At 43.2% G+C, this 27,217-nt stretch overlaps 7 protein-coding genes across 11 annotated transcripts; 2 read left to right on the forward strand and 5 right to left on the reverse strand.

Moving 5' to 3' along the window:
• Window positions 1–61: 61 nt before the first annotated feature.
• On the reverse strand, window positions 62–1,255 carry LOC6499598 (charged multivesicular body protein 2a). The gene is made up of 2 exons (XM_001954289.4): window positions 808–1,255; window positions 62–748 (listed from the first exon to the last, which is right to left on the reverse strand). The coding sequence occupies exons 1-2, from the start codon at window positions 1,118–1,120 to the stop codon at window positions 303–305; spliced, it is 759 nt and encodes a 252-aa protein (XP_001954325.1). The 5' UTR covers window positions 1,121–1,255; the 3' UTR covers window positions 62–302.
• Window positions 1,256–1,445: 190 nt separating this feature from the next.
• LOC6500999 (exocyst complex component 8) lies at window positions 1,446–3,992 on the forward strand. The gene is made up of 6 exons (XM_001954290.3): window positions 1,446–1,556; window positions 1,617–1,772; window positions 1,830–2,160; window positions 2,217–2,989; window positions 3,045–3,574; window positions 3,636–3,992. Exons 1-6 carry the CDS (start codon window positions 1,472–1,474, stop codon window positions 3,819–3,821), a joined length of 2,061 nt encoding a protein of 686 aa, XP_001954326.2. The 5' UTR covers window positions 1,446–1,471; the 3' UTR covers window positions 3,822–3,992.
• LOC6499597 (protein groucho) lies at window positions 3,868–11,541 on the reverse strand. 5 transcript variants are annotated; one of them, XM_014910660.3, is made up of 14 exons: window positions 11,362–11,541; window positions 9,790–10,266; window positions 9,620–9,714; window positions 9,013–9,076; window positions 8,742–8,924; window positions 8,468–8,500; window positions 7,854–8,048; window positions 7,693–7,791; window positions 7,158–7,214; window positions 6,832–7,008; window positions 6,499–6,773; window positions 5,755–6,428; window positions 5,489–5,688; window positions 3,868–5,429 (listed from the first exon to the last, which is right to left on the reverse strand). In XM_014910660.3, exons 2-14 carry the CDS (start codon window positions 9,823–9,825, stop codon window positions 5,322–5,324), a joined length of 2,196 nt encoding a protein of 731 aa, XP_014766146.1. In that variant the 5' UTR covers window positions 9,826–10,266; window positions 11,362–11,541; the 3' UTR covers window positions 3,868–5,321. The 5 variants fall into 5 exon arrangements, with proteins under 5 accessions (XP_014766146.1, XP_032312139.1, XP_001954327.1 ...); XM_032456248.2 differs by having other exon boundaries at window positions 11,097–11,541; XM_001954291.4 differs by lacking the exon at window positions 11,362–11,541 and adding an exon at window positions 10,991–11,071.
• Window positions 11,542–13,160: 1,619 nt separating this feature from the next.
• LOC6499596 (enhancer of split m8 protein) lies at window positions 13,161–13,982 on the reverse strand. The gene has a single exon (XM_001954292.3). The coding sequence runs from the start codon at window positions 13,841–13,843 to the stop codon at window positions 13,301–13,303; it is 543 nt and encodes a 180-aa protein (XP_001954328.1). The 5' UTR covers window positions 13,844–13,982; the 3' UTR covers window positions 13,161–13,300.
• Window positions 13,983–15,882: 1,900 nt separating this feature from the next.
• On the reverse strand, window positions 15,883–16,620 carry LOC6499595 (enhancer of split m7 protein). Its single transcript, XM_001954293.3, has one exon. It carries the CDS (start codon window positions 16,472–16,474, stop codon window positions 15,932–15,934), a length of 543 nt encoding a protein of 180 aa, XP_001954329.1. The 5' UTR covers window positions 16,475–16,620; the 3' UTR covers window positions 15,883–15,931.
• Window positions 16,621–19,194: 2,574 nt separating this feature from the next.
• LOC116654575 (enhancer of split m6 protein) lies at window positions 19,195–20,015 on the reverse strand. The gene has a single exon (XM_032449868.2). The coding sequence runs from the start codon at window positions 19,902–19,904 to the stop codon at window positions 19,695–19,697; it is 210 nt and encodes a 69-aa protein (XP_032305759.1). The 5' UTR covers window positions 19,905–20,015; the 3' UTR covers window positions 19,195–19,694.
• A 3,114-nt stretch (window positions 20,016–23,129) lies between these two features.
• On the forward strand, window positions 23,130–24,008 carry LOC6501000 (enhancer of split m5 protein). Its single transcript, XM_001954295.3, has one exon. The coding sequence runs from the start codon at window positions 23,235–23,237 to the stop codon at window positions 23,781–23,783; it is 549 nt and encodes a 182-aa protein (XP_001954331.1). The 5' UTR covers window positions 23,130–23,234; the 3' UTR covers window positions 23,784–24,008.
• The last annotated feature ends 3,209 nt before the right edge of the window (window positions 24,009–27,217 follow it).

Consider the following 27,217-nt stretch of genomic DNA (forward strand, 5'->3'; position numbering starts at 1 on the left):
GAGATAATTTTGTAGCATTTTATCGCAGCTATCGCCTACAAATAAACAAATAAATGAAAAGTTTTAAATAAAATAAAAGTATATTTTTGGAAACGAAAATTTGAAATTGCTCTTAAACATCAAATAGCATTCTAGAATCATTAAATTGCCTTGTTAGTTTCCCCATTAGGGTTCACAATCGATTTTTCGAACACGCACGATACGAAAAAACAAGCTTCTCGATTTAATTACATTCGCTTTTGTAGGATATACAAATAGGGTTCTTATAGAAAAAGGGTGAGGCAGTTGCGGCGGTGCGGGTTTCAATCCTTGCGCAGCTTATCCAGGCGCGCCTGCAGATCCGCATCAGCATCCGACATGGGTGTAGAAGCGCCACTGCCCCCAGCCGCTCCAGCACCTCCCGCTGCCCCGCCACCACCTCCTCCAGCTGCACCACCACCACCCGCGACCACGGCAGCTTGAGCTTTCTGGGCACCAGCTCCTCCGGCTATGGACAGGGATCCTGATGCGGTGGGAAGGTCGCCAAGTTGTTCGCCCAACTGGAGGCCCAGTTCGTCGAGTACCTGAGAGACTACAGCGTCCGTCTCCTCCTCATCGCCCTCATCCTCCATGGCGTCGTCGATGACGTCATTGATCATCTCCTCCTTCATGTCCATCATCTCTGACTGCTTCTCAAAGTCCTGAAGAATCTTCTGGATTTGCGGGAGATTCAGTTGCCGGTTCATATTCTGCATGGCTTTGGTGACACCTGCGAAGGTTTGAAAGTTGAGATAATAAGCTACTGAATCAGCTGTCAGATGCCCCTACCCTTCATGGCCTGCGCCATTGTGTTCTGGGATTTCAGAGTTTGTATTTTGAGCGACACGGCCTGGATGTTGGCCTTCATCAGCATAAACTTCTTGGCATAGCGACGCGTCCGAACCAGATCCTTGGCCATGATCTTCACCGCGTCCATCTGCCCCTCCTTGGCCATCTTTTTGATGTCGGCAATGATCTTCTTCTCCTGCTGCTCCATCTTCATCCGCTCTCGGTCCAGGTCGCGCATCGCCTTGTTCAGCGCCCGCTGGTTCTTGCGCAGCATCTCATCCGGGCTGATCCTTTTCCCGAAAAGCCAGTCCATTTTGTTGCGTTTTTCTTAACTTATTTCTAATTACGACTGGGGAAGGCAAGGAATGACGGAGTTAATCAAAGATTACTCATCAACCACAAGAAAACAAACGGTCCACGGTGTAAAGTTTTTAAGGTGGTTTATGCGTGTAACCGTTTCGCAGTGAATGAACATAGAAGAAGAAGCACTTGCTTTGTGTTTTTATTTTCAAAATTTGTTTATTTAATCAAAATAAATATAAAAAAATTTATGAATTAATTTAAGAATAAATAAATTGAAGGCTCCAAATTCAGCTTTCAAATATGAATAATTGTATATTTTTTATATAAAAATAAGTTTATTTGAATACGCCCATGATATGCCATGCACTGTGAATGGCACTGCGTCAGCTGCTGCTTGTTTTCCAAAATGAAGGAGTTCGACGATTTTAATTTTAGCGTTGAAAAATGTAAGTTTTTAGAGTATAAAGACATTTGGATAGTTGCTAAAACTTTAGGATGTGTTGCAGATACTAAGGAACTGACACGAGAATGCGTGGGCGGCAGCGATCTGCAGCAGCGGAAAAAGGAAATCGAGGCTTACAACGAACAGACAGCGGCTACTCTGAAGCAAACATGCAAGAAGAACTACATGGAGTTCATCCAGACGGCCAAGGAGATATCCCGTAAATTGGAACATCTATAAAATGAATATTTTACCAACTTTTAATATAATATTTCAGATCTCGAGTCGGAAATGTATCAGTTGTCGCATATACTCATTGAACAGCGCAACATTCTGGCCACCATGACCGATGGGAAGAGCTCGAGTCACTTAAAAGCGGACAGTGTCGAGACGGAGAACACAACTGCTGCCGAGGATGTGGAGAACAGCCATGCCACCAGGGCGGTAAAGGAAATGGTGCAGGGATTCAACGGAAATCTGGAGGGAAAAACTTTTCTCAACGAAGGTGCCTTGATCGAATTGGACAGCAATGATTACAGGCCCATCCAGCGAGTGTTCTTTTTCCTCTTCAACGACGTGCTAATTGTTTGTAAAGTGAAGCACGACAAGTATGTTAAGTTGAACCAATAAGCTGTGTCATTAATATGATTTCAAAACCTTTTAGACGCTTGGACTTCCTTACCGAGTACGATCCGAAGAAGATTGCCGTCATCAACATTAAGGATTTGGATGGCGTGAAGAACGCAATTAATATCATAACTCCTGATGGCTCCAAGATCTACCAAAGCATCACGGCAGGCGGTAAATCGGAATGGATTGAGAAACTGGAGGAGGCGTTTCGCTTTGACCAGCAAAAGAAACCGAAAAAGGGCCAAGCTCCACAGCCGCCGACTCGAACCAAACAGCCGCCAAAAGCCGATACTGTGGAGAAAGATCAATCACCGCAGAGTCCGACGGAACCGAAGTCGCTGGAGGCCGAGACACCCGAGTGGCTGAGCACTGCGAGCGAGGAGATCCAAACGTTGGCTGCCCAGCGGCACTTCGAAGATGCCCAAGAGCTGATCAAGCGCACTCAGGAGTTCATGCGAAGCGATAATCGCAAGAAGGTGCACCAAGCCGACGCCATTGAACTGAAGGTTAAGCAGCAGGAACAGAAGCTGATCGATGTACTGATAAAGGAACTCTCAAATAGCCACAACCGGAACCTGCAAATAGCCCTCAGGGCAGCCAAGAGGCCACTGAAGATCCTCGTTGAAATGGGGCGCTATCGGCAGGCGAGCGCCACACTTTTGAAGGTGTGTACTGTGAGTCTTCGAGTGGCGCAACGAGAGGCTCGAAGGAACAATGCGGATATATCGGAGCTATTTTTCTGCGATTTAACACAGGTGGCCTGTGATTTTCTCACCGCCTTCGAGCAGCAACCGGCGTGTGTTAGTAGTAAGTGTTTTCAGTATTCCTTAAAAAGGATAAGTATCACGGCTTTATCTTACAGGCTTGGTGGTGTGGTGCAACGCGGAGTTGCAGTACTTTGCCAGCCAACTGATTAAACACTACCTGACCAAAGGCACGTCTCTGGAGACGGTGGCCAAGTGTGTGGAGAGAGTACGCAGACCCTCCACTAAGCTCACGGAAATCGGGTTGGACATAAGCTATCACTTGGAGGGGCTGCTGCGCACCACCCTCGAATCCCTGATCGAGGAGTCCAAGGAGCGCCTACTGGACTCGGTGGGACGGACCGAGGAGAGCTGGCTGCCGTACAACCTGCAAACTAAGTCTAATCTGAGACGATTGCTCTTGGAGCTGGACGTATTGGGGATTGACGTGAGGGCCCAAACGACTGGGGACACTTGGATAAATCTGACACAGTCCACAGTGGTGTTTATCCGGCACTTCCTCCAACTCACAGACCACTGTGGATGTTTGGCCAAGTGCGAAACGCTACTCCAAAGTCTGGAGACACTTTTGAAAGAGTTGTTCGTTGCCCAACATTCCCTAAAACCACCCAGCGACATGGCTGTTGATGTAAGTCTTTCACAATTCCATGAAAATTAAGAAATTTGATCAAGAAAACTCCCTTTTTCAGCCCAACTTTGTGATGAAAAACAAAATATTCCTGGTGGATAATTTGCTGCCAATCGCCATCGACAAGTTCAGGCAGATATCTGGACGACAGTGCGAGGGACTGCGGGAGTTGCATACGAAAATGTCCCGTCAACAGGGAGCTCCACTGCCTCGCCAGAGGAGCGTTTACACCACAGATGTCTTTTAAAAAAAGCTAGACTTAAAAAAAAAACTGTATTCCAGATGGAAGATAATTCGATTACATATAATTTTTTTATTTTTTCGTTTTGCTTCAATTATTTATAATATAATTATATACATATATAACCACAATAATAATATTTGTAAAATTAAAAATCGAAGCGTGTGCTGCACTCTATCTCTTGCTTATTACAATTTCGCCTGTCGCATTATATATATTTGTAAATATATATAAATCGATTCGTTTTTTTTTTTTTGTTTTTTGTTTTTTCTTTTTCAAATATATTCTAAACACTAAACAATTTAGCTGTGTTCTATTTCGGTTGAAGGCGCGGCATCGTTGGATTAGCTGCACCATTATATAGGATTTTACAGTGTTGGTTCCAAAGAGCTTAAGACAATCCACACAATTATCAAGTATTATCTCATCTTCGATACATCATCTCATTTCAAATTACATACAAGCGCAAAAGCTGAGACTGCTCTGAGCTCTCTCTGACCCCCCAATGCGAGAATGTAATGGGTGTGGGAGTCGGTAGTCGGTAGACGGTAGTCGGTGTGTTAAATATAGTCTGTTTGTGTTTCATTTTCATTAAAGAAAAACTTAAATTAAATTCTTACTAATTATATTCAATTATATTTATATATATATATATGTATATATATACCTTCATTTATGCAAATGTGTGTGTTTTATTTTGAGTGTGTGTGTGTTAGTTGGTTGGTGTGGGAGGGATTGGGAGGGAGGTGTGGTAGGTATGGAAACGGAAACTTAAAAGTTACATCTGTTGTTTACCGCCTTTCGCGGGTGTGTCTGACTCTCGGATAAATTACAAAACCTTTTACATGAAACAAACTAAAAGCACTCGTCGCATTAGCTCCTATCTGCTCAGCCGTTAATCATAATCTCAACGCTCCTTCCTACACTCGCAATGACTAATCCATGCAGACTGCACTTATCCTTCTATTTGTTTTTTATATTATGATGAACGTAGGTAGGTATCGCCGACTAACTTTTCTTTTCTTTTTTCCTTTTTTTTTATTATTTTTTTTACAACATACTCTCTCGTTTCTGTTGCTTACATTCATTATCATTTTATTTCTTTCTTGTTCTTGTTCTCATCATTAATAATTTTGTTTTTACTTGCAATTTGTGTGTTCAACTTTTGTTTGTTGGTTGGTTTTTATTTTGACTTAGCTTAGGCTTAGTAGCTAAAAGTACGCTTAAAATTGTAGTTTTTTTTTCTTTTATATATTGTAGAATTTTAATTTTTGCTTCGCTTTTTGATGCGTTGCTACTGCTGCTCTTTTTTTCTCTTTTTGTAATTTTTATTGTTATTTTTAGTTTCCGGATTTTTTGTATATTACGAACTTTTCTCTTTGTTGGTAGTTTATTTGTTTCTGTTTCCGCTTTTTGTTATTGTTTTTGCTTTTTTTTTGTTTTGTTGTTGTAATAAAAACTTGACGAGCTTATTACAAAATGAAAAAACTGCTTGGATTTGTGAATTTAATAAATAACTTCGTAGACAGTAGCCTTCTTATCGCCCGAACCCGTCACAATATATTTATCGTCAGTTGATATGTCGCAGCTAAGTACGGATGATGTTTCCTTCGACTAAAAATATTATACAATTAGTTTACATTTTTTAGTTAATTAAATATGTAAGAACTTACCTGGAATATGCTAGCACCGTAGGGTGTTCGCCATGCGTTTAGCAGGTTGTCTTTGCCCGTGGAAACGAACCATTTACCGCAGGCGGCAAAGCGCAGCGATAGAACGCAGCTCTCGTGCAGATGCAGTTGATACTTGTCGGGTTTCGATGCGTGAAGTACTTCAACATGCGAGTTTTCCATACCCACAGCCAGCCAGTCGCCTAAAAATTAATTAAATTAAACAATTAATCCTCCTTTAAAACAAAAGAATTAAAAACAAAGCATACCAGTTGGGCAGTAGCCGAGCGAGAATATTTGAGAGCTGAAATCGTGCTGTTGCAGCTGACGACCTTCGCGCAGATCCCAGGATCGCACCGTGTTGTCCAGACCACCTGTCCATAGCCGGCTGCCGTCAGGACTGATGTCGATACACGAGGCGCCATCGGTGTGGCCCTGGAATTGGCGCACCAGGATCTCGTTGTGCAGGTCCCAAACAGCGATGTTGCCATCGCTGCAGCACGAGAAGCAGACCTTCGAGTCGGGGCTGATGGCTAGGGCGTAGCATGCCGGCGCCGCCGATGTAAGTTCAGCTTTGATGCGCGGCGTCGGACTGGCTAGATCCCAGATCGACAAGTTGGATGCCTCTCCGCCCACAATCAGCGTCCGGCCGTCGGGTAGCAACTTAACCGAACGGATATAGTTATCGCGCTGTAGGCAATCCAGTTGACTGACGGGATTCTTGTTGCCCGGTTGCGAAATGTCCCACACCTTAACGCAGCCCTTGCCGCCCGTATACACGTACTTAGTGGGATTGGAGATGGTCACCGCACAGACGACCTCTCCATGTGACAGAGTGTTGATCTGACGGGCGTGTCGGGGTATCCCCACGCCCACTAGAGCGTCAGGTGGAAACGGAACTGGCTGCAGGCTGCCTTCGCCGTTCATATGGAAAGAGTAAGCACTGCAAGTAAATTAAATTAATTATATTTTTGTAATAAATGTGGTTTTTGCAAAAAAAAAAAAACACTTACGGCTTTCCACCCGTTAGGGCTGAGGGATGTGGAATGCCATTTGTTCGCACGTGTGAGTGTGGATCATATGGCGGCATTGGCGGCGGTCGTCCGTAGGCTGGATCCGACGGTGGACGCTGGTAGGGATCGGCTGGCCGCTGATAGGGTGCACCTGGATAGCCGGCCGGGGGTGGTCCCTGTGGCATCATTTGTTTAGGATTCACGCCAGGCGCTGGTGCCGCAGCGTTTGGAGTTGGTGTGCGTGCCTTGGCGCCCGGTGTGCCCGGCTTGTCCATCTAAATGGATAGGTTTATGATTAAGAGCCATTATTACTTTATTAAATTATAAACGTACATCTTTTGTCTTGAGGCTGGGTGTGGAACGTGACGAACTGGAGCCTGAACGTGATGGCGGACGCTCCTGCTTAATACCACTACTGCTTGGCTTCTCCAAGCGCTCCCCATTTAAGCTCTCCCGATCCCGGACCTCCATAGAGACATGTTCGCCGTTGGGGCGAGGCGAGTGGGATTCCTGAAAGTAAAGAACACACCGATTAGCAAACGGATAGCCCAGACCTATAGCATTTGGATTGTGGTTTCGGTAAAGTATTATTCTTTTTTTTTGTTTTTTTAGAGGGGAGAGGGATGGTTGCATTGAATCTGGGCCGACACTCAACTCACCATTTCATTTGCAACATCTACGACTAAATCTTGATCGCTTTTCTCGCCTTCATCGTCCTGGAAATAATTTTGAAAAAAATACAAAAACAATATAAAATAAAATTCGTACAAAAGCCCACAATAAACAACAACAACAGTAATAACAACAACCACACCAATCACAACAATGATTATGATTTAAAAATTGCATTGTTTTTTTTTAGGTTTGTTCTGGTTTTTTTTTGGGATTTATCTCTCGTTTTTCGAATCAAAATTTGAATTTATTGTACAAATTGTCAAAAATGAAATTAAACCAGAACTAGAACCCTCTTTTGATCTTACAAGATAGGGGTTAAAAGGTTAAAGAGTCAGACAATAATAACAACTACAAAGTAGATGGTTAGGACTACGGTTGGTTGGTGAGTTGAGGGACAGCTCAGCTGATATGAGATGGGATGGCTTGATAGTTTCGGGTCTCGGTAAATAGCAACACGATGATGAATGATACTGATACTGATACAGTTGCAAAAACCAATTAAAAAACCAGAATACTCACTTGTAGCTTCTCATCTTTTCGGCGCTTCGAGTCGTTCTCAATGTCCAATGGCGACCGTGTGCGATACTTCTCACGATCAGCCGGCGAAACAGAATTGCGCTGCATCAAGGGCCAAACATTAAAAAATAGAATCCTCCAAATATAATGGCAATAGTACTCACCAATCGCTCTTCAGCGGCTGCTGGTCCCTCTAAGCCCGTCGGCTTGATGTCCGGCCTGTGGTGCTCTGGCGGCTTGTTGAGCAGACCCTGTGGCCCGTGCGGTAGACCCATTGTGGCGCCCAAGGCTCCAAAAGGATTCAATGCACCCATCGGCTGTGGTGGTCCGCCCGGTACCTGCTGTGCGTGGATCTGTTGCTGCAACAAAAAAAAAAAAAACGAATTAAATTAAACCAGGACAAATTAAGACGAATTTCCAATAAACATCGTGCGCTTTGTGAGAATGTAAGCATTGAACTTGGTGTTTAAAACAACAACATTAACAGAAAATAGTCTTTATGGCAATGATTTTGGCGCATTTGATTCCCAATTTTGAATGACTATCTCGGGTTAATAGCAACAACATGTTGGCGGCGAAGTAAGCATTATTTGAGAGAAGAAATATGAACGATCAGAGGCACAAACAAGAGGGAGTGGAGTGGAGTGGATACTTGGTTGCTTTGTATTTATATATCGTAGTAGTTGTGGCACAGCGGCACATATCGGCGGATGCATTGGCAGACGGCAACAATAAACAAATAATAAGAACATGATCGCTTGCAACAAAAGAAACTTACTAAAAGTTGCTGTATTCCATGTTGCTGCTGATGCTGCACAATGTTGTTTGGATTGTATCGGATTGGATTGGTCGAATGCGAAATCATAACAAATCAGAAAGTAGAACAAACAAACTCAAATCAAATGTGGCCCAAACTGACACTGAATCTCTTTTTTAAAAGTTTATTAAAGCCCCTGACCAATGCCTTCCAACTAATGCCTGGAGTTCTGGAAACTAGAGACCCTCTTCCGCCATAGAGTCTGTTGTAGAGGCATCCACTAATCCCAACTTACCCCAATGATGAGGTTGAGCTCCTGCATGGTAACCTGCTTCGCACGCTCCACCGCCTGGAGCACCTGCTGCTGGTGGTCGGCCTGAAGGAATGGAAGTAGCTGGTTGATCAGTGTGTTTAGCCGTTTGGCAATCTCCGTCTGCTTGTGCATCTCCACGTTAAGGCCATAGGACATCTCGTAGTACTGCGTTGGGGGATTTTAAAAACAAATTAAGGATTAGCCAGAAAGTTCTGATGCTCGGATCACGACAAGCATGCCACCATCAACTTACCATAACATAATGGCGCTGCATCTCCGTCTTCTCGTTCGACAGCTTCTCGCACTCCAATTTGATGCTGAAATTCACAGGAAAAACGATCAACGGGCAAATTAGTTGGGCGACGGAAGCGGAAAGTTCGTTCTGCAAAGGAATGGTTGGTTCGTCGGTCGGCACTGCTTTGCAGGTTAATCCTATGACAGAGGCGGTGGTGGCGGCGCATATGGCGTGCCAAACCGGTTTGCTTAGCTTTTTGTTTTACTTTTCGGAGTAAACCTCAGAGGCAGGCAGCATCCACACACATATACCAGTGCAGAGCGGCGAAGGCTCAAAATGATCTTAATTTTGTTTCCCGATGGGGATACCTCTCCAGATAGTTCTTGCTTCTAAGATTTGCGATTACTTTAAGGTTTAGAATCTAATTCGAAAAGTTCTAACAATAAGAAGAGCCTTCTATTAACTCCTTAAAGTCAAATATTAACAGAAATATTAATTTTTTAAGGCTTAAAAGTAAACAATCGGACAAATCCGGTTTAATCTTGCAATAAATGTCGTCAGAATATCTCATAAAAGACTAAAAAGAATTAATTATCGTCCGGTAATCACTCTGGAAGATACTTGCCTGTGGTACTGGGCTTGCAGGAAGTTGAACTCCTCCTTGATGCGCTCTAAGGTATCGGCGATAGTGAACTTAATCGGGCCCTGAGGTGGTGGTCCCTATATAGATGGGTGGGATAGAAGGTGGTACACATTAGGAGGAGGCCGACAGCGAGTGACCAATGACCAACTTACCCCTGCCGCGGGGTGACGCACCGGTGAGGGATACATGTTGTTATTATTCTACGTTATGCTATTTTGTTGTTTTTGTTTTTTTGTGTTTTTGTGGCAGGTTATGCCGAGGTGGATGGCAGCCGAGGAGGAGCCAATCCGGAAGTCAGAGAGGACTTCTTCTGCGTCTTCTGCCCCAGGGGCTCCTTCCTTCCTTCCTGCTCTCGCTTATCTTCCGCTTATCGTCCTTGTCCTCACCAGCCCCTCTCCGGTCATCCAGTTGTGGCGGCTGTGGACTCCAATTACCCACCGCGAAGCGTAGAAAATATCTTTTGCAAGCGTTTTATGGCTCTTGTTTTACTTTAGACGGCACACACTCTTCTTCCGACACACGACACAACTATTTTCGCACAACTTCCATGCACTTGTTTATTTACGTTCGCTCGGCTGAGTACCGGCAGCTAGTGGAATTCTTGGGATTTCGATCGCATTTTGCATATCCTGCGAATGGGAATTAAACAATTGCTTAGTTATGCTTTTTTTTCATATATATTTTTGCACCATTTTTTTCGATACGTTCGCACGTACACACACACACGCATAAGCCGAGCCAGCGAGACACACGCACACCATCACAGAGGCGGGAGCGAGGGTGACGATGTGTGTGTGAGTGTTTACCGCCGAAAAATCAAGCGCACAGTTGCATGTGGCCCGAGAAATTGTTACGCAAAATCACAGATCAATTTTCTTGGCCGGTTAAATGGGTTGTCCGTATTATTTGGGCGGGCTGGGCAATTATTGCGTGGAAAATATTCAACTTTTTTTTTATCTTTAAGACGGCACACTCCGCACAAACAATATACGAACATATACAGACAGACTGCAATTAAACAGGGTTGCCATAACGGTCGAAATTCAAAACCAAATTGCACACACTCTTCACACTTTTATTAACGTATTTATCTAGATTTTGTTTATTTATTTGGTTTATGAGGCCTAGAAGGATTAAATAGGCGAAACTTTGCAAATTAAATGCAAACTGTATTTATTGTTTTCACATGGCGGCAACCCTAACGGAGATACGCGCACACACATACATACGAAACAACGAGTGGCCAAATCGCACACACACACACACGCGCACAAACAGCGCAAAAGAAAATTTATTCTGTGCCCATACAAAAAATAAACAAAAGCAATTAAAAAAACGACATAATGTTAGTACCAGTTCTATGTCCTGGATAAGCACGTTCTATCGTTCAATATTTGGCCATTCCACTTCGCGTTCGCATTTGTATTTCTGCTTGTTTTTGATGAAAAAAAAAACGTACGGTTGTAATTTCTTTTTCGACTTTTCGCCCGTATAAAATTGCCTGTTTCAGCCGACCGACCGCGAAGTGTCTGACACACGGCGTGTATGTGGTGGGCAGCTTGGCGGCGGCGCTCTCTAGCTCTCACACACACACAGCACCCCACTCCCTCCTTTCCATTAGTTATCTCACTCTCCGTTCTACTCGCGCACTCGCTGCTAAACGCGGCTTGTAAATGGCGTTCTCGCCTCAATTTTTTGCAACAAATTGGCACGCCGATCTTCACCTCGGTGGTTTGATTTTCCCTTTTCCGTAGGGCCAGCTACCAGTAGCGGGGGTTTTCAGGCATCGGCGTTGTCTATTTCTATTTATAATTTCCTATTTTCCTAGCCTCGACACACGCGTCGGTTTCGGGTGAATTTTAAGTGTGCCCAGGCGACTGAATAAATCCGGACCACTTATTATTATTTGCCAATCGCATGGAAATCTTGAATAACATGAACTGGTCCCTCTTCTCTTGAATATTTAAATTTTAAAAACAACACTTTTAGTTCTTAACACAATTGAAAGAATAATATTCGAGGGAAATTAACATAACTCAACTCTCTTCGCAAAGTCTGTTGTTATTATAAGCCAATTTGGCGCCAATTCGAATACTTACCGGGCTGCCAACTTTCTTTAAGGCATCAAAGGATATGCCACTTAAATTTGCAGCTGGTGTTGCCGGCTTGCCAAAAAATGTATAACGGGAATATAAGCTTAAATATATTATTTATATATATATTTAAATTTGGCGTAACTTTTAACTTTTAATGCACTTTGTAGTGGATATGTTATTCATTTCGCATCCGATTCTCAAACGGAATACCATTTATGAATCGCAGTAGAATTCCCCTTCAATCTGCATCAAAAGTTCGAAAAAATCAAATTGAACAAATTTTGATCAATTTTTGGCCAAAATCATGATGTTACCCCTTTGAAAATATCGAAAATTGGGTCAAAAATTGTGTTCCCATGTTTTGATGGGAAATGATTCTACTGGAAGTTTTAAGATCAGGAAGGTATAACATTCCTGGATCTGCCGTATATTAGCCAAGTTATACACATTTTTCCATTAGAAAAACTCAAAAAGTGAAACTACGTTTAAGCCACATTTTAGTTGGCCAAAATTGTAACTTTTGATTGACTTTTTAGGGAATATTACAGCTATTTCGCAACAGATTTATAAACGGAATACCATTTATGAATTGGAGTAGAATTCCCCTTCGATCTGCATCAAGAGTCCAAAAAAATTGAAAATAAAAAATATTGATCAATTTTTGGCCAAAATCATGATGTTACCCCTTTGAAAATATCGAAAAAATGGGTCAAAATTTTTGTTCCCATGTTTTGATGGGAAATGATTCTACTGGAAGTTCTAAGATCAGGAAGGTATAACATTCCTGGATCTGCCGTATATTAGCCAAGTTATACACATTTTTCCATTAGAAAAACTCAAAAAGTGAAACTACGTTTAAGCCACATTTTAGTTGGCCAAAATTGTAACATTTTATTGACTACTTAGTGAATATTTCAGCTATTTCGCAACCGATTCACAAACGGAATACCATTTATGAATTGGAGTAGAATTCCCCTTCCATCTGCATCAAAAGTAAACAAAAAATTGAAAATAAAAAATGTTGATAAATTTTTGGCCAAAATCATCACCCCTTTGAAAATATCGAAAAAATGGGTCAAAATTTTTGTTCCCATGTTTTGATGGGAAATGATTCTACTGGAAGTTCTAAGATCAGGAAGGTATAACATTCCTGGATCTGCCGTATATTAGTCGAGTTATACAATTTTTTCAATTAAGAAAATTCAAAAATTGGAACACTGTTTAAGCCTTATTTTGTTTTGCCCAAATTTTCACTTCTCTTTCGAAACCTGAACACATTTCGAGCATTTTCGATTTTTCCATGATCCATTTTAAATTCCATTTAAAATGAAATGAAATTAAGCTTACGGCTGTTTAGTTTCCTGTTGTTATTAATGTTCTGAAAATAATATTTCCCACCCAAATGGACAATAAGTAGACAGTTTCTATTTGTAATTTAAGTAATTTGTTTTTAATTTAATTTAATTTGTTTGTTTTTTTTGCTAATTAGATCTTTTCAGTTGCTATTTTGTTGCCATCACAGTTGGAATATCACAGATGCGTTGGTGTTTCTCCTCTCCCAGCCACTTTACCAGGAGCGCCAAAGTTTCTCGCCTTCCACGGGCATCGGAGAGGGCAGAGGGCTGTCGCAGTCACTGTGATATCCAGAGGAGGCGGGACTGAGGGGTGCCTTGTCGGTGGTGCAGTCCATGTAGATGGGGGCAGGGATCTCGTTTGCGGTTTGGGCTTCGTGGAACTGTTGCAGGTTCTTGTAGATGCGGCCGAGGTGCGTCATCACCGATTTCCCCAGGTCAACGCTCATGCCAGGTGTGGAGGCCATGACACGTGACACCTCATTGACGGCGTTCATGTAACCGTTCTTGAAACTGTCCAGGGGGAGTTTGGGTTCCTCGACCTTCTCGGTCTTCTCGATTTTCTGCTTGCGCATGAAGATCACCGCTGACTCGAGCATCTCGGCTTTGTCCATGCGAAGGATTCCATCGTCGCCACGAAGTTCGGCGACAAGTGTCTTGAGGGTGTCCAGGCACTTGTTGATGCGGGCACGGCGCTGACGTTCCAGCAGTGGCTTCTTCACCTTCTGGTAGATCTGGGTCTTGCTGGTGTATTCCATATTGGTATGTTTTGGTTTTTACGTATTTTGTACAGGTGATTTAAAAGTTAATGTTTCAACGAAGTTGGTTCGTTGGATGTTGCCTTGTTGATGGCGGAATCGTGAGTGATAGCCTCTCTCTGAAGGCCCTTCCCTTTTATACCTTTCCCCGAGCTCCGAAATCCACCCTCTTGTACGCACCTTGCCCACCTCTCTTTCGCACTCGAGGGTTGGCCCTGTGTAGGCCGTCTCGCTTTAAAGGAACAGCTGCAACACGCTTCGGAGGACAATCCTTGTGGCTCGTGGCGTGGGAACCGAGCTGAAAGTAAGTTTCTCACACAATTTTTTCTCGTTTGTTTTCCCTTTTGGCCACATGCTTCGCTTCTCTTTTTTTTCGAGTTTAAGGATCAGGGCACATTTTTGCAGCTGTCGTTGTTTTCGCTGTGTTCGCATTGCTTTCTGGGCCGGTGTTATTATCCTTAATGCATACTTCACTGCCTCATCCTGTCGCTTGATTTGGAATGGCATGACTGTGGATATGGGTATTGGGATCGGAGCCTGGAGGTGGGTGGGGGAACTGGGATATCTGGTTGTGCGTGGGCCGCTCATTGTTATCCTGCCGTGCCATCTACTCGCTTATTGTTTCATCAATGCCTGCAGACGATGATGGCATAATGCCCTCCTCGGACCTCAGAGCCAAGATCTCGTCTCGATTCCGTTCCCACACTTCCCCTCGACGAGTGATTATTGGACACAATTAGTGGATGTGGCATATTGGCTTAATGCCGGGTCGCCTTGTCGATCGTTGTTCGTTCGGCGACTGCTGCGCCTTGGGTCGATGGGTTGCACGATCTGGGTTGGGTGGTTGGCAGGGGTCTTGGGGTGCAAGTGGGTCAGTCGGGCGCAGGAAGTGTGCCCGGCATGCATGACTCGTGGCTGAGGTTGAGTTGGAGGCTTTGTGCTGGAATTTCATCATCCACCTCGAGTGCATTATGCATTACGTCCTTGCATCCTCTGATTGGTCTTCAATTGGTGGTAATTATGAAGGTCAAATGGGTGTTGGGTAAATGTTTACCTATATGGTAGGGATTTTTATACCCTCTTACCCTCTTCGGGTATTACAATTTAAATCGAATTAATGTAAAGCAGTGGAGGAATAATGTCCGACCGTATTAATTATGCTCACTCCTTATCAGGACGAAAGGTATCCTATTGCCCCTTTAGGACATCCTATTTAAACAATAGGACATGTCTATCTTCTTTTTCATTTTTTGTTTCATTGCATTTTTTTACAAGATCTTTACGATCTGAAAGTTTTTAAGATCGGGCGACTAAATTATCTAATTATTGGGCGATTAGGTGACAATTTCCTATTTTTACCTATTTATATGTTGACTCTAATATTGATATTAATATATTGATATTAATATGGACCCTTCTTAACAATAACGACTCCTAATTCGTAAAAATAATAATGATGTTGAAAAGAAGAACTATCCGTTCTTCAATAGGATTTAAGAAGTGTCCTCTTGTTTGTTTTTAGTTTTCTGGAAGATTAATAGAGAAGATGGTGTTTTCTAATAAATGTTTCAAATGTGTGTTTAAAACAATTAGGGATTCAATAAACTAATAAATAAATTGATATGGTATACCATCAAATATTCCTATTGGAAATCATCCTATTGAAATAATTGCTTAATCCAATTGTGAATTGCACAACGCATTCAGGCAATAACCATCTGAAAAGGCCGATAATGTTTGTTTCCAATGTTTAAGAAATTAAAAGATTCTTTATAAATTTTTTGTTCATATTTTGTTTGTATTTCTTTTTTCTCAGATACGTATCTTTTCTTATATAGTTATTGAGATCTCTTAACTAGTAAACATTTGTATAAAAAAGATGTATTAAAAAACAGACTTCTGATCAATTGAGGTGTTGACAAAAGTTATTAAAGCGTGCCCTATCACAGACCTAACTTAAAAGTCTAAAACTTTGTAACGTAACAAATAAATGAGGATCATTGTAAAGCATTTTCTAAAGCTGCATATCCATTGCGCGATTGCCCGTAGTTGAAGCTGGTGTATCCCGAGGGTTTCCGAGGATATTCTTTACCAGGGGCGCCACACCTGTCCGGGGCTGCTGATCTGCAACAGGGACTCGTTGTCGCTGGCATAGCCACTGGAGACTGGGCTAATGGAAGAGCACGAGCTGGAGCTGGAACTGGAGCTGCTGCAGACGATGGAGAGTGGAGTGTTCATCGACTGGGTTTCCTCCATGGGCTGCTCCAGCTGGTTGAGACGCATTCCGAGGTGTGTCATCAGAGTGGTGCCGAAGGCAACATCCACTTTTGGTAGGGAGGCCAGGGCGCGGGACACTTCGTTGGCAGCCCGGATGTATCCGGCGCGGAAGCTCTGCTCCGGCTGAGGTTGCTGGACCTTGGCTTGCTTCAGTTTGCGGAGGTGCTGCACGGTAACTTCCAGAATGTCGGCTTTCTCGAACTTGGCATCGCCGGTCTGGGCCACGCACTCGGCCATCAGATCTTTGAGCTCGTCCAGGCACTTGTTGATTCTGGCACGGCGCTTGCGCTCCAGCAGGGGCTTCATCACCTTGCGGTACTGGTAGGTCTTGGACATCTCGTATTTGGTGGCCATTGTGTTGGATTTGTTTGTGTTTTTTTTTTAGAACTCGTAGGAGAAATCGCTGAAGAACTTATGAGACGGAAGTCCTGAGATGTTGACTGCACGATGGTTGCGTTAAGAATGTTGTGGCCGGTCTCCAGTTACCACCGCTTTTATAGCTGCACGTGCCCCCGGCGAGAGCGTCTCGTGCTCAGCGCGCGCAGAGAACCGGAGAGAGTGCCATCACCTGCCGAGCAAATTGCTCAGCCACTGGGACCAGGCCCAGGCCCAGTACACGATCCTCTCGCCTGCATTTTTGGTGGTAGGTTTTTCTTAACAAACAAGTTTGGGATACAGTCGAGGTGGAAATAGTAGGTCACAGAACAAGGATACAGAAAACTAGTCTTATGTTTTAGCCTTACTATTTAAATTTAATTGAATAAATATGACAATATAAGTATTATGTTAAAATTAAATATATTTGAGGAATAGAAAGATCCTATTAACTTCTCTATGACTGTGATCCCAATATCCCAAAGTCGGCAGGGGATGAAGATTCGATGGTGCAGTGGTGGTGGTATGATGGTGGTTGCACATGCTGCTTCTCTGTTTTCCTTTCCACCGACATTCGAATCGTGGGAAACACTTTGCCCTCAAGTTTCCCACAAGATTTTTCTCGCTCGTTGGTGTTATAAGTTATAATCGGAGGTAATCCGTGTGCGAGTCCCGAGCTCCGAGCTCGAACCGAGTTTCGAGCCCTTATGCACATGGCACAGTGGGCCAAACCTCAGGAACATGTGATGGAAATTTTCCACATCCTTGAAGCAATTTCTATGTTTTTTAAGGTATTTCCAGCTACGTGAGGTTGTATCTGAGGATTTTACGCATCCTAATTGATAACTTGCTACGGATAGTACGGATATGTTCAGGAAAGTAACCATTTGGTGGGTGATCCTGTCCTGGGTTTTCCATAGCATGTTTTAAGAAGTTTAGGGACTAACTTGCAGGACTTCTTCTACTGCAAGTACTGAGGTTGCACTCTGTAATTTTAGGAATTTTTAAGGACATTTTAGGAAGTTTTGAGGAAGGTGCTTCATGCTGGGCTTGGACTTGCTAAGGTTAATTTGTAGTCCTGGGAACCTGAATTTGGAAAATTGCAGTTTTCGTTAATGGTTTAGGGATTTCTGCTATAAAAATGGGAAAAAGTTTGGTCAGTTTCTCACGCAGGTTAACTTTACTTCATGGCTGGTATTTCCAGGAAAAATGTCTAGAAAATAAATTTGTGAATGGATTTTTATTTTTTAATGGGTTTTTGGGGAAAATTGTTTTAAATACATTTTTAAATATTTTTCCAGCATCTTGCTCCACTGTAAATCTGACCGAGCTACGAGTTCGAGTCACGGGTAGTGGTAAAAAAACACAACCACCTGCCCTTCATTTTATTAAATTTTTTCTTGTCAGAGTCGGGGCTCAATAGGGCTCTCACCCTCGCTCCCATACTGTATCCTTTTCACTCCCGTGAGTGTGGCATTGCTGTTGTCAATTATGAATGCTGGATTGTAGCTTCTGTTGAACACTTGGGCTCTCCTGGCCTGGCCTGGCCTGGCCAACGCTAAGTGGCATACACATATAGGTGTATTGTGTGTATTCCTGGGCACGTCGGGACATCATCATCATCATCGTCGTCATCGTGGGACCCAGAAAAAGGGATGTTTCGATGGATCGAGGGACATGCAAACTAAATGACTGTACGGCAAATTGACACACACTAAAGATTAAATGTATCGCATTCGTTAACTATATAAACAATATACGTGGCCAGTTTAAAAATGCTGACAGGAAGTGTGTGGCAGACAGGGACGGGACACTGGGACGGGACGTTGCGTGCTGAGAGTGTGCTGCACAACAAGCCGTTACAATTCTGTGGCGAGTGTGAGAAAATTTTTCGAGCTGCACATGGCCAGCTTTGTTTTTATACCTTCTTATTTTTTTTATATAGGGGCATCCATTGGGCACGCAACGGGGATGGCTTATTGTCAATGCATTGCTGCCGCCATTGCCGCCGCTGCTGCCGTGTAATTGAATATGTGTGCGCTCTGCGCATGCTCGGCACGCCAAACGCGCGACTGACGCACGCAGCGGTAGCAAAAAAATTAAATTAAAACAAAAAGCAAAGGGCCCTTTACAGAAGCTTCATGTGCCGGGCATGCGCAAAAAGCTGAATGAAATGCAAAAAAAAAAGAGTTGGATTTTTTTTTGTAAATAAAATGCCTGAGAATCTGCGACAGGAAATTATCATTTTGTGAGGAATGACGGGGCGGCCGATTATCATTAGCTGCGAGCACTGATGCCCGGATATGCGGGATATATTCATATTTAGGAGGGGGTGAGCTTTGATTTCAGTGGATTTGGATAAGATATCATGGATATATGAAAATTATTTGAATCAGAGTTAAAGAAAAGGTTTTATCGGAAGTATATTGCCCTGAAGTCCTTCAGAGTCCTTGAGCTTAGACTTGATTGTAAATATAGTTTTTCCTTTAAAAACCACAACAAGCAATAATCAATTGTTAAGAAATGTTTAACAAATTATCAAGCTTATTAATTACATTTGTTCACTTTTGATTGATTTGCCAGAAATCCTATTAAAAGATTTGTTTTCTCAATTAGTATCCAATTAGTATGTTTTGTAGTGATGGCATAGGCCCTCTGAGAAATCCTAACAGGCCACCAAAGTAAGACAACAGTTTAAATTATGTTTTCATTGTATATTTCTTATTTATTTTCTTAAATGCTAAATAACATTTCGTCTAGACTATTGTAACTAGCTTTAGTTCATATCACACTGGTACTTTATATTTAATATGGCTTAATATTAACACCTAACGAGAGGATGTCTGCCCCGATGTTCTGGAGTGGCTGCATCCTGACGACTAGTCTGCCACTTGTTGGATCTGCCCCATCACGCAACTTGATTCGCACGGTAGCTCCATTCATTCATCGAATGATGATATGTGTTGTGTATTCATTCATTCACTGAGGCATTCGTTTTGGTCCCATCTAACTACCGGTTTTGGGTTTGTGTTGCCATTATTGCGGCTTTAGCTGGTTCTTCTTGCAGCGCTCTCTGTGGCAAGTGATTGCTTCATTTGGTTCTTCAATGATGACTGATGACTTCCATATGGTTTCAGCGATGTTACTACTTCCTTGGTTGTGAAACTTGTGGTTCCTGTTCCAGTTTCTCCTGTTGTTGCTACTGGGAATGCCAATAGAAGCTGCCCGCCGAAGTCTCCAAGCAAATCACCAAGTGATCCTCCAGTCCTCCAATCTCCCTCAGCATCCGCTCATTGGCCTGATTTTGGGCTATCTCCTCCAGACTGTCGTACCTCTGACTATCGTTATTTGAGGTATTCTTGCCGAAACGCTGCAGCATTTTGGCCAATAGATTCTTAACCTTCGACATGGCTTTGAGTTTTTTCTTCAGAATATTCACTTTTCGAATTAGAGTTCTTATCGTGTTGACTCGCAAATTGCAACTGTTGTGGCTGATGGCAAGTGGCGGGCTTTTATAGATGGGCAACCTCAAACACCACCCAAAACACAGCCCACAGGCAAACCCACCCAACACAACAAGTGCCACATGTGCCTGCCACATGTCCAAACTCCGCGCAGGAGCAGCAGCAGCACCAGAAGTAGCATCTCCCAACGTTCGCCTGCCACGCTTTTAGCGCAAGGGTCCCCGAAGCAAGCTCAACACGTGCAGGATAATCTCGTTTCACCCCGACTCCTTTCCATTTTTTCCTCGTCCGTTCTTTTTTTTTTATATATTGTTTCAATATACTGAACGCACAGAGTAAATATTGAGAGCGTTGAGCAGTTGTGGTTCCCATGGATAAGGTTCGACAGCGAAGGCCCTTCCCCTATCCTGAGCGTATCTCGTTTTTTGAGGCTAGGGGAAAAGTATCCCACGGTTCGAGTGGCAGCTGTTTGCAATTTAGGCCACAGCCCCGCTCATTTTGATGCCTCAGTGGTGGTGGTAGCAGTGGCAGTGGTGGTGGTGGTACGAATGGTGGTGGTGGTTGTTACTGGGTTTTGACACATATTGCACTTGCTGCTGATGCTGCCTCGGCTGCCTCTGCTGCTCCTGCCGGTAAGTTGGTTCAACTTTGGTTAATTGCTTCGCCCGCCGCCGCCGCCGCCACAGCCGCAGTCGGGTCACGCGTCCCATTCCCAATCGCTCTCCACCTGATTGATGTTTGCTTTGCCGGCTCGGAAAGCTTAGTCGCCGCCTGCCGTTCGCGTGGCGTCTGGAGGACAAGTGCTCCTCCTCTGATTGGCCGTGGGTTGGTCACGTGTATGAGAATAACACGAAATGCTGCCCGCAAGGTGCTTTCCAATTGTGGTCTTGTTTTTTGATAGACTATTAATTGAATTTATCTGGGATCATAACTTGGAGTGTTTATTGTCCAAGGGGGTTGGGTGAGGGTTGATCCATGGCACGAGCTACGAGTGCGTTTGAGGTTGATTACAATTCAGGAGTTAATGGCTTTGGAATGCAAAGTGATACGCTGATTGGATTGCTCTTGAAATGGATGGTGGATGGACAAATTAAATATGTACTATAGAATTCTAATTAGAGTAACTGAGAAGGTATCTTAATCTTACCTGTTTATAACCCACTTCTCGCATACTTTTCCCATCATGTGTTTAAACCAAGAACCATCAGATCACCACCAGGAAGTAGCCATTCGTCACCAAGCTAATTCTAAGGTATCCAAAGCATCCCACGGATTGTTGGCTCGGTGCTAATGTCTGACAACAATTGTCCACTTATCGTCTAGCTAATTTATTGTTGTGCTAACATTTGTCAAAGACATTTACCTGACAAACAAACTGCCGCTCCGATGTGGCTGTGATGGTGGTGGTCGTACCAACATAAATCCCTGAAAGGATTGGCCCCAAGCTTCATGGCAAAAATAATTCGCATTAAAGTGCTGCACAGCCGGCGATCAGTCACCTGAATGGATCATTGATATCCAACCAGTAGCTAACGATCACTCGGAACTGTCAGCGGGCAACTGGGGATTCTCACTCACCTTGTGGCGTTGTGGGACCATTAATGATTTGATTGCCCATTGACAATCCCAAAGCCATGGCTTGGGATCAGGTCTCCCCTCGAATACCTCGCCCAAGTCCAATCAATGCCAGCTTGACGGACTGCGCTCGTTAAACTTCTTCTGCGGGTGCGTTCGTTCAATTAGCCCATGTCGTAAAGTACAAATAACTATTGCGTACAAGTTCCTCGGAAACCACTGGCTCTCGCTTGGTTATAATCATAAGCTTCCATGCACTTGGAAAAATTATCATAAAATATTATTTACTTTTTCAGAACTTTTTTGAAATATATAAAAAACAAGAGCGTACTTTAAAGGACATCTTTTATTTCAAAGAGGATTATGAAACCCCTAATCCATGCTAATTTTTTCTGCAAGTGCGGCTACCGTCTGGTCGGTAATTTAAGTTAAACAATCGTCAATGACAACGACAAGAGCGAAAACTAAAGTAAAGCAGCCAGCAATCAGTTGGGCCGACTGTCGGGCGGTCGGTTAGTCAATTTGACAGTCCGCCAGTCAGTCCATCAGTCAGTCCATCAGTCAGTCGTCAGTCAGTCACACGACGACGATTGCTACTTGGGCCTGATAATAAGCGTCGCGCCGGCGCAATAAATGCGTGCCGACAGAGTGCCCTCATCTGGTTGCTGCTTCTGTGCTTCGCCGGATCTGTATCTGTGTCGGAGTGTATTTCTCCCCCAGTCCCCCAGTGTGTTTGTAATCGTAACCATATAAGCGTCTTAAATGGCAGGTGTGCACATCGCGTGGGAAACACACGACGCGTCGAGCGGTTCTCACGATATGAAAATCGAGCAAAACAAACCGAAGACCCCTCACAAGACCTGCGTGGTGACTGCCACTTTCTCGGGATCTGGGATTCGAATTGGATCTGGGATAGGGATTGGGGTTAACAGTAAGGGTTGCTCGGGGAGTGTTGCAATCAGACCTCCCTAATATTAGGCTACGATTTATGGGTTAGGATCTAGGGAGGAAGACTGAAAAAATCTACTTAATGTAATAAGATTATGCTCTATAAATGTTGAGAATTTAAGTGTTTAAATTTTTAGAATATATTTGGCAGTATGTACTGTTTAACTATATTATTTTTGGTTTTAAAAGTAAGAGTGATCATTTTAGGGCTATGATCCTGGGCATGAGACTCTGAGATCCTTAGAACAAGAAGATTCTTGTTACCTTTGAAGGAGCCAGAGAGATCAATAAGCCACAACAGGACAATTACAATTTTACACAGTTTGATTTTCATTTGGTGGCCCAAACCGAATCAGTTTGTCGCAGACAATTGCCCCGGGTTCCTCGTACCACGTTCTCACGTCTTGGCCAGCATTTTACGGTTTAATTGCAGCTACAATAGGTCTCCAGGACATACACTCCTTGGCTAGACAATGAAATGAGAAAGAAAAAAAAGAATAACAAAGCAGGAGGACCCACGAAAAGCAGACTCAAAACGATTTCCTTTCCCACGCACGCACAGCAATAAGATTTCCAGATCTTTACAGTCCTCGCAGGTAGCAGGTCCTCCAGCCAGGACCTTCCGATTGCCGGGGCTGAGGTATAAAAGCCGGTACAGCAGTCGGATTCAGCATCATTCGAGCAGCATCCTGCAAACAGTACACATCTTCTCTCGTCCTCTGAGAAACAAACGAAACACAAACCCTACAAAAATGGCTCCACAGCAAAACAGCAACCAAACCGCCTTCGTCTCGAAGACCCAGCACTATCTGAAGGTGAAGAAGCCTCTTCTGGAGCGTCAGCGAAGGGCCCGCATGAACAAGTGCCTTGACACACTGAAGACACTTGTTGCCGAGTTCCAGGGCGACGACGCCATCCTGCGAATGGACAAGGCCGAGATGCTCGAGGCTGCCCTCGTCTTCATGCGCAAGGAGGTCGTCAAGCAGCAGGCGCCAGTCTCCCCGCTTCCCATGGATAGCTTCAAGAATGGCTACATGAACGCCGTCAGCGAGATCTCCCGAGTGATGGCCTGCACCCCGGCAATGAGTGTTGACGTTGGCAAAACAGTGATGACTCACCTCGGCGTCGAGTTCCAGCGCATGTTGCAGGCCGATCAGCACCAGCAACAGGCAACTCAATTGGAATCCGCCTCTCGCCCCCTCAGCCCCGCCTCCTCTGGCTATCACAGCGACACTGAGGAGTCTGAGGCCGCCGTCAGCCCCAAGCCAGCTCAGTCTTCCAGCATGTGGCGTCCCTGGTAATCCTTCATCATCATCATCATCAGCATCAGCCAGCAATCATCAAATCCTGTCTTCCATCAACCATACAATCAACAACGAATCATGTCTTCCAATTGAATCGTTAACACTGTGATAACAGCTTTACCTAGTTTATAAGAAAACCCCAAGCTTTAATACTTTATTAAGATTTAAGAGTTAAGAAACATCTCAACAGCTTTAATAGTATTAAAAAAAACTAAAAACTCAAATATTTATCTTTTTATTGGGCAATGCTTTCAAATTAGGGATAAGAGATGGTATTATAGAAGGTGTATTATGGATTTTAAAATAATCATAATTTATGAAAATCTATTATTACCTCATATCTTACTATTTGGAAAATTTAGGGAAAAAATCACAACTGTACAGAACCACTGTTTTATATTTGTTCTTTATTTTTTACACACAATTGTTGGTGTGATTTCAAAGTCTTTCAAAGTTTCAAAGTCAAATAAGAAATGTTATCGTTTACAAGGTCTTTGTTTCATAAAAAGGGGGTGAATGGATTAAATTTTGAAGCTATTAAAATATAATAAAAACTGTGAAGACTTTTGGGGTTTATTGAATTGTTTTTCTGATATTCCAATACTGTCCAATTCAAAAGAATCCTCCAAAGGTCCAATTCATTAGAATAACATTCCATTTTATGGATGAAAGCCTAGAGATTTAGAGATCCCTCCCTCACCTGATGAACAATGATCCAAACAAGATCTTTGGTACCACCTTCCAGGCAGACGAAACTCTCTAGAGGCCAAGTCGGAGGTCCCTGAACTGTGAATCCAGGCATATCCTTGGTCAGGCGACGCCCCTGAGTGGCATGCCACAAAAAATAATACAAAAAAGTAAAACTGGAACCTGTCTACGCCTCGATCGACAGTTTAACACTGCGGTGCACGTGTTGCTGGGTGTTATGTTATCGAATCTGCATACTGGCCGGGGCTCATATATCGTATTGTTTTTTGTTTTCATGGCTCGGGGGAGGTCCTGTACCCATCGAGTTAAACCGTCAATTACGACCCCTTTTGTGTCCTGCACGTGCGTGCTGAGTGATGGGCGGCGTCGGCGGTAGGGGATCCTTTTGGCCCGGACTATGGATCCGATGATATCCTAAACCAACAATGACAACGGCCATAGGATTCCTGGAACTGGCCTCCCGCGTATGCATATGCGGCGTACCATCGCACATACTAATTTGTAAACTGAAAAAGATTTAAAATAAAAGATCTTAAAACATGTCGCACTGTCTCGTGTCAAGTGCACGTCTCCTCCAATGTAATTTGATAACAAAAAGGACCCCACATGTGTTGTATCACCACACTGATTAGTGTCTGTGTTATTTTATCATTACAAAACCAAAGAAACCGCCACGTTGGTCTAGACTCGAGAATCCGCAGTTTAGAGTTCGTTTAAAACTAATTTCTTTAGAATACGGTATTGTCAACGATCTGATGAAGAATTACAAATTTATAGATACAGTTCTTTAAAAAAATAAATATTTTATTGAATAAATAAAACAAAAATACAATAGCTAATCCACTTTAAAAAAATGTTTCTTTTTTATAATTTTATTTCTGTTCTTAGATAAGGTTGCTGGTTCGAAACCATTTCTTAAATCATATACTTATGTAAGTATTTTTAACATGTGTTGGACTCGGGACCACAAAGTTGATATGATTTTTTATGAATATATATGGCTTATCATAGTTTCGTACTTTTATTAATAAAACAAAAATAACGGAAGGGCGGAAAACCGCAGAAAGTGATAACATAAAAAGTATGTAGGCTCTTCTTAATCAAATTTATGTTGAAATTTTCCTAAAGTTGGGTTATTATAAGAATCTCTAACAACCGACTAAGTCTCTAACAATCGACTAAGTCCTACAACAAGAAAGGAAAGCTAGCTTCGGACGGAGCCGAAGTTGATATGCCCTTGCAGTTAACAAGCAGTTTATATTATTAATTTCGGATCGGATACATATCGGATCGCATATAGTGGGCCGATCCTTATGAGAAAGAAATTTTCTAAGAAAGAAAAAGAAAGCAAAAATACCAAAGTTGTGTCATCCTTCCGAAATTCTTTTCCGAAATTTAGCAAAACATATTAGTTTGAGCTCTCGAAGGACATGATTATCAGATTCTGATCAAGAGTATATATGCTTTATGGGGTCGGAGATGTCTCCTTCAATGCGTTGCAAACTTTTGAGCAAAATTATAATACCCTTTACAAGGGTATAAATATATACAAAAATATTTAATCAAAAGCAGCCCAAAGGCATGGGCACAAACAAACAACACACAATCAGGCATTACTCATCTGTCGGATGTTCATGTTTCTAGAAGGCATCGTTTGAAGTTTGCGCTTGCGCTGTCCACCGCGGAGGATGTAAACGGAAATACCGTAACAGATTTGGTAACTGGACACATGAGAAGGTCCTCTCGCCCGGGTGTGGAAAGTCCTGCTCCGTGTAACCGGACCTGCGAAGACCTCAATGATCGGTGGGTGTGGTGACAGCGACTGGCTTTTCCCGCCTGTCCTTCGCCGGCACTGCCATGTGTGAAATTTTCACGATCGCAAGTTGCTCACGTTTCGCACTTGCCGCACATTATGGCCAGAAAAGAAGGTGGCCAGTAGGTGGATAGGAATAGGGCGGATCGTTCGACGGACGTGACAGGGTCGGGGTTTCGAAATGTTCCGTATAACCATAACACCCTGCTGCGAACGAAACGAGGTCGTCACGTGTACAAACACGATCGTTCCCACCCCCCTGGAACACTTGGCCGGGAGACAATGGACTGCCAGGGTCAGGTTGATTTTATATTTTATTTTTTTTTTGCTCCCCCCCTCCTCTGCTTTTTGTGTGCGTCGGGCTAATCTACACTTTGGAACCTTTAATGATCGAGCAACGATAAGAAATCAGTGCACGTGTTCAAGCGGAGCACAGAGCAAAGATTTCACTGGAAGATAGAGAAGAAAAAAAAGAAGACCAAGGAGAAAAGGGAAGACAGACACCACAGTAGTCACCCAAAAAAACCACTGTTGGGACCCCCAGCGGGGCTTTGGTTTCCCATCGAAATGGTTAACTGGGTATTTTTATTTGTTTTGGGTCTGCACGTGGGCACACAATAAAATTGGAAGACAAAAAACAACACAAAATGTCCATCAGAAGGGCATACGGGGGCAGTGAGTCCACCGAAAATATAAAATCACAACCGAAGGACCAAAAACACAATTAGATCAACACAATCCCCGTGCATAATAAGGCCCGAATAATGCGGTAGCATGAGTCAACCAAAAGCGTTACCAAGAACTGGGAGACTTATCCTCAGGCTATAAAGGTCAGTTTCCGAGAAGCAATTTAATAATTTGGAATTGCTTATCCAGCAAAGGATACTGAACAGATTGGAGGCTGTTCTTG

The sequence above is a fragment of the Drosophila ananassae genome, chromosome 2L (genome assembly GCF_017639315.1).
Source record: "Drosophila ananassae strain 14024-0371.13 chromosome 2L, ASM1763931v2, whole genome shotgun sequence".
Taxonomy (NCBI): Eukaryota; Metazoa; Arthropoda; class Insecta; order Diptera; family Drosophilidae; genus Drosophila; species Drosophila ananassae.

What these genes read in the sequence shown, in the direction of transcription:
- LOC6499595 (XM_001954293.3), bottom strand. Translation starts at nt 16,474, where the DNA reads ATGGCCACCAAATACGAGATGTCCAAGACCTACCAGTACCGCAAGGTG.
- LOC6499598 (XM_001954289.4), bottom strand. Translation starts at nt 1,120, where the DNA reads ATGGACTGGCTTTTCGGGAAAAGGATCAGCCCGGATGAGATGCTGCGC. An exon ending in AATGGCGCAGGCCATGAAGG is followed by an intron (nt 749 to 807) that starts GTAGGGGCATCT and finishes AAACCTTCGCAG; the next exon opens with GTGTCACCAAAGCCATGCAG.
- LOC6500999 (XM_001954290.3), top strand. Translation starts at nt 1,472, where the DNA reads ATGCACTGTGAATGGCACTGCGTCAGCTGCTGCTTGTTTTCCAAAATG. An exon ending in GACGGCCAAGGAGATATCCC is followed by an intron (nt 1,773 to 1,829) that starts GTAAATTGGAAC and finishes ATAATATTTCAG; the next exon opens with ATCTCGAGTCGGAAATGTAT. An exon ending in GCAACCGGCGTGTGTTAGTA is followed by an intron (nt 2,990 to 3,044) that starts GTAAGTGTTTTC and finishes TTTATCTTACAG; the next exon opens with GCTTGGTGGTGTGGTGCAAC.
- LOC116654575 (XM_032449868.2), bottom strand. Translation starts at nt 19,904, where the DNA reads ATGTCGAAGGTTAAGAATCTATTGGCCAAAATGCTGCAGCGTTTCGGC.
- LOC6501000 (XM_001954295.3), top strand. Translation starts at nt 23,235, where the DNA reads ATGGCTCCACAGCAAAACAGCAACCAAACCGCCTTCGTCTCGAAGACC.
- LOC6499597 (XM_014910660.3), bottom strand. Translation starts at nt 9,825, where the DNA reads ATGTATCCCTCACCGGTGCGTCACCCCGCGGCAGGG. An exon ending in CTGCAAGCCCAGTACCACAG is followed by an intron (nt 9,077 to 9,619) that starts GCAAGTATCTTC and finishes TGTGAATTTCAG; the next exon opens with CATCAAATTGGAGTGCGAGA. An exon ending in TGCAGCGCCATTATGTTATG is followed by an intron (nt 8,925 to 9,012) that starts GTAAGTTGATGG and finishes CCCCCAACGCAG; the next exon opens with TACTACGAGATGTCCTATGG.
- LOC6499596 (XM_001954292.3), bottom strand. Translation starts at nt 13,843, where the DNA reads ATGGAATACACCAGCAAGACCCAGATCTACCAGAAGGTGAAGAAGCCA.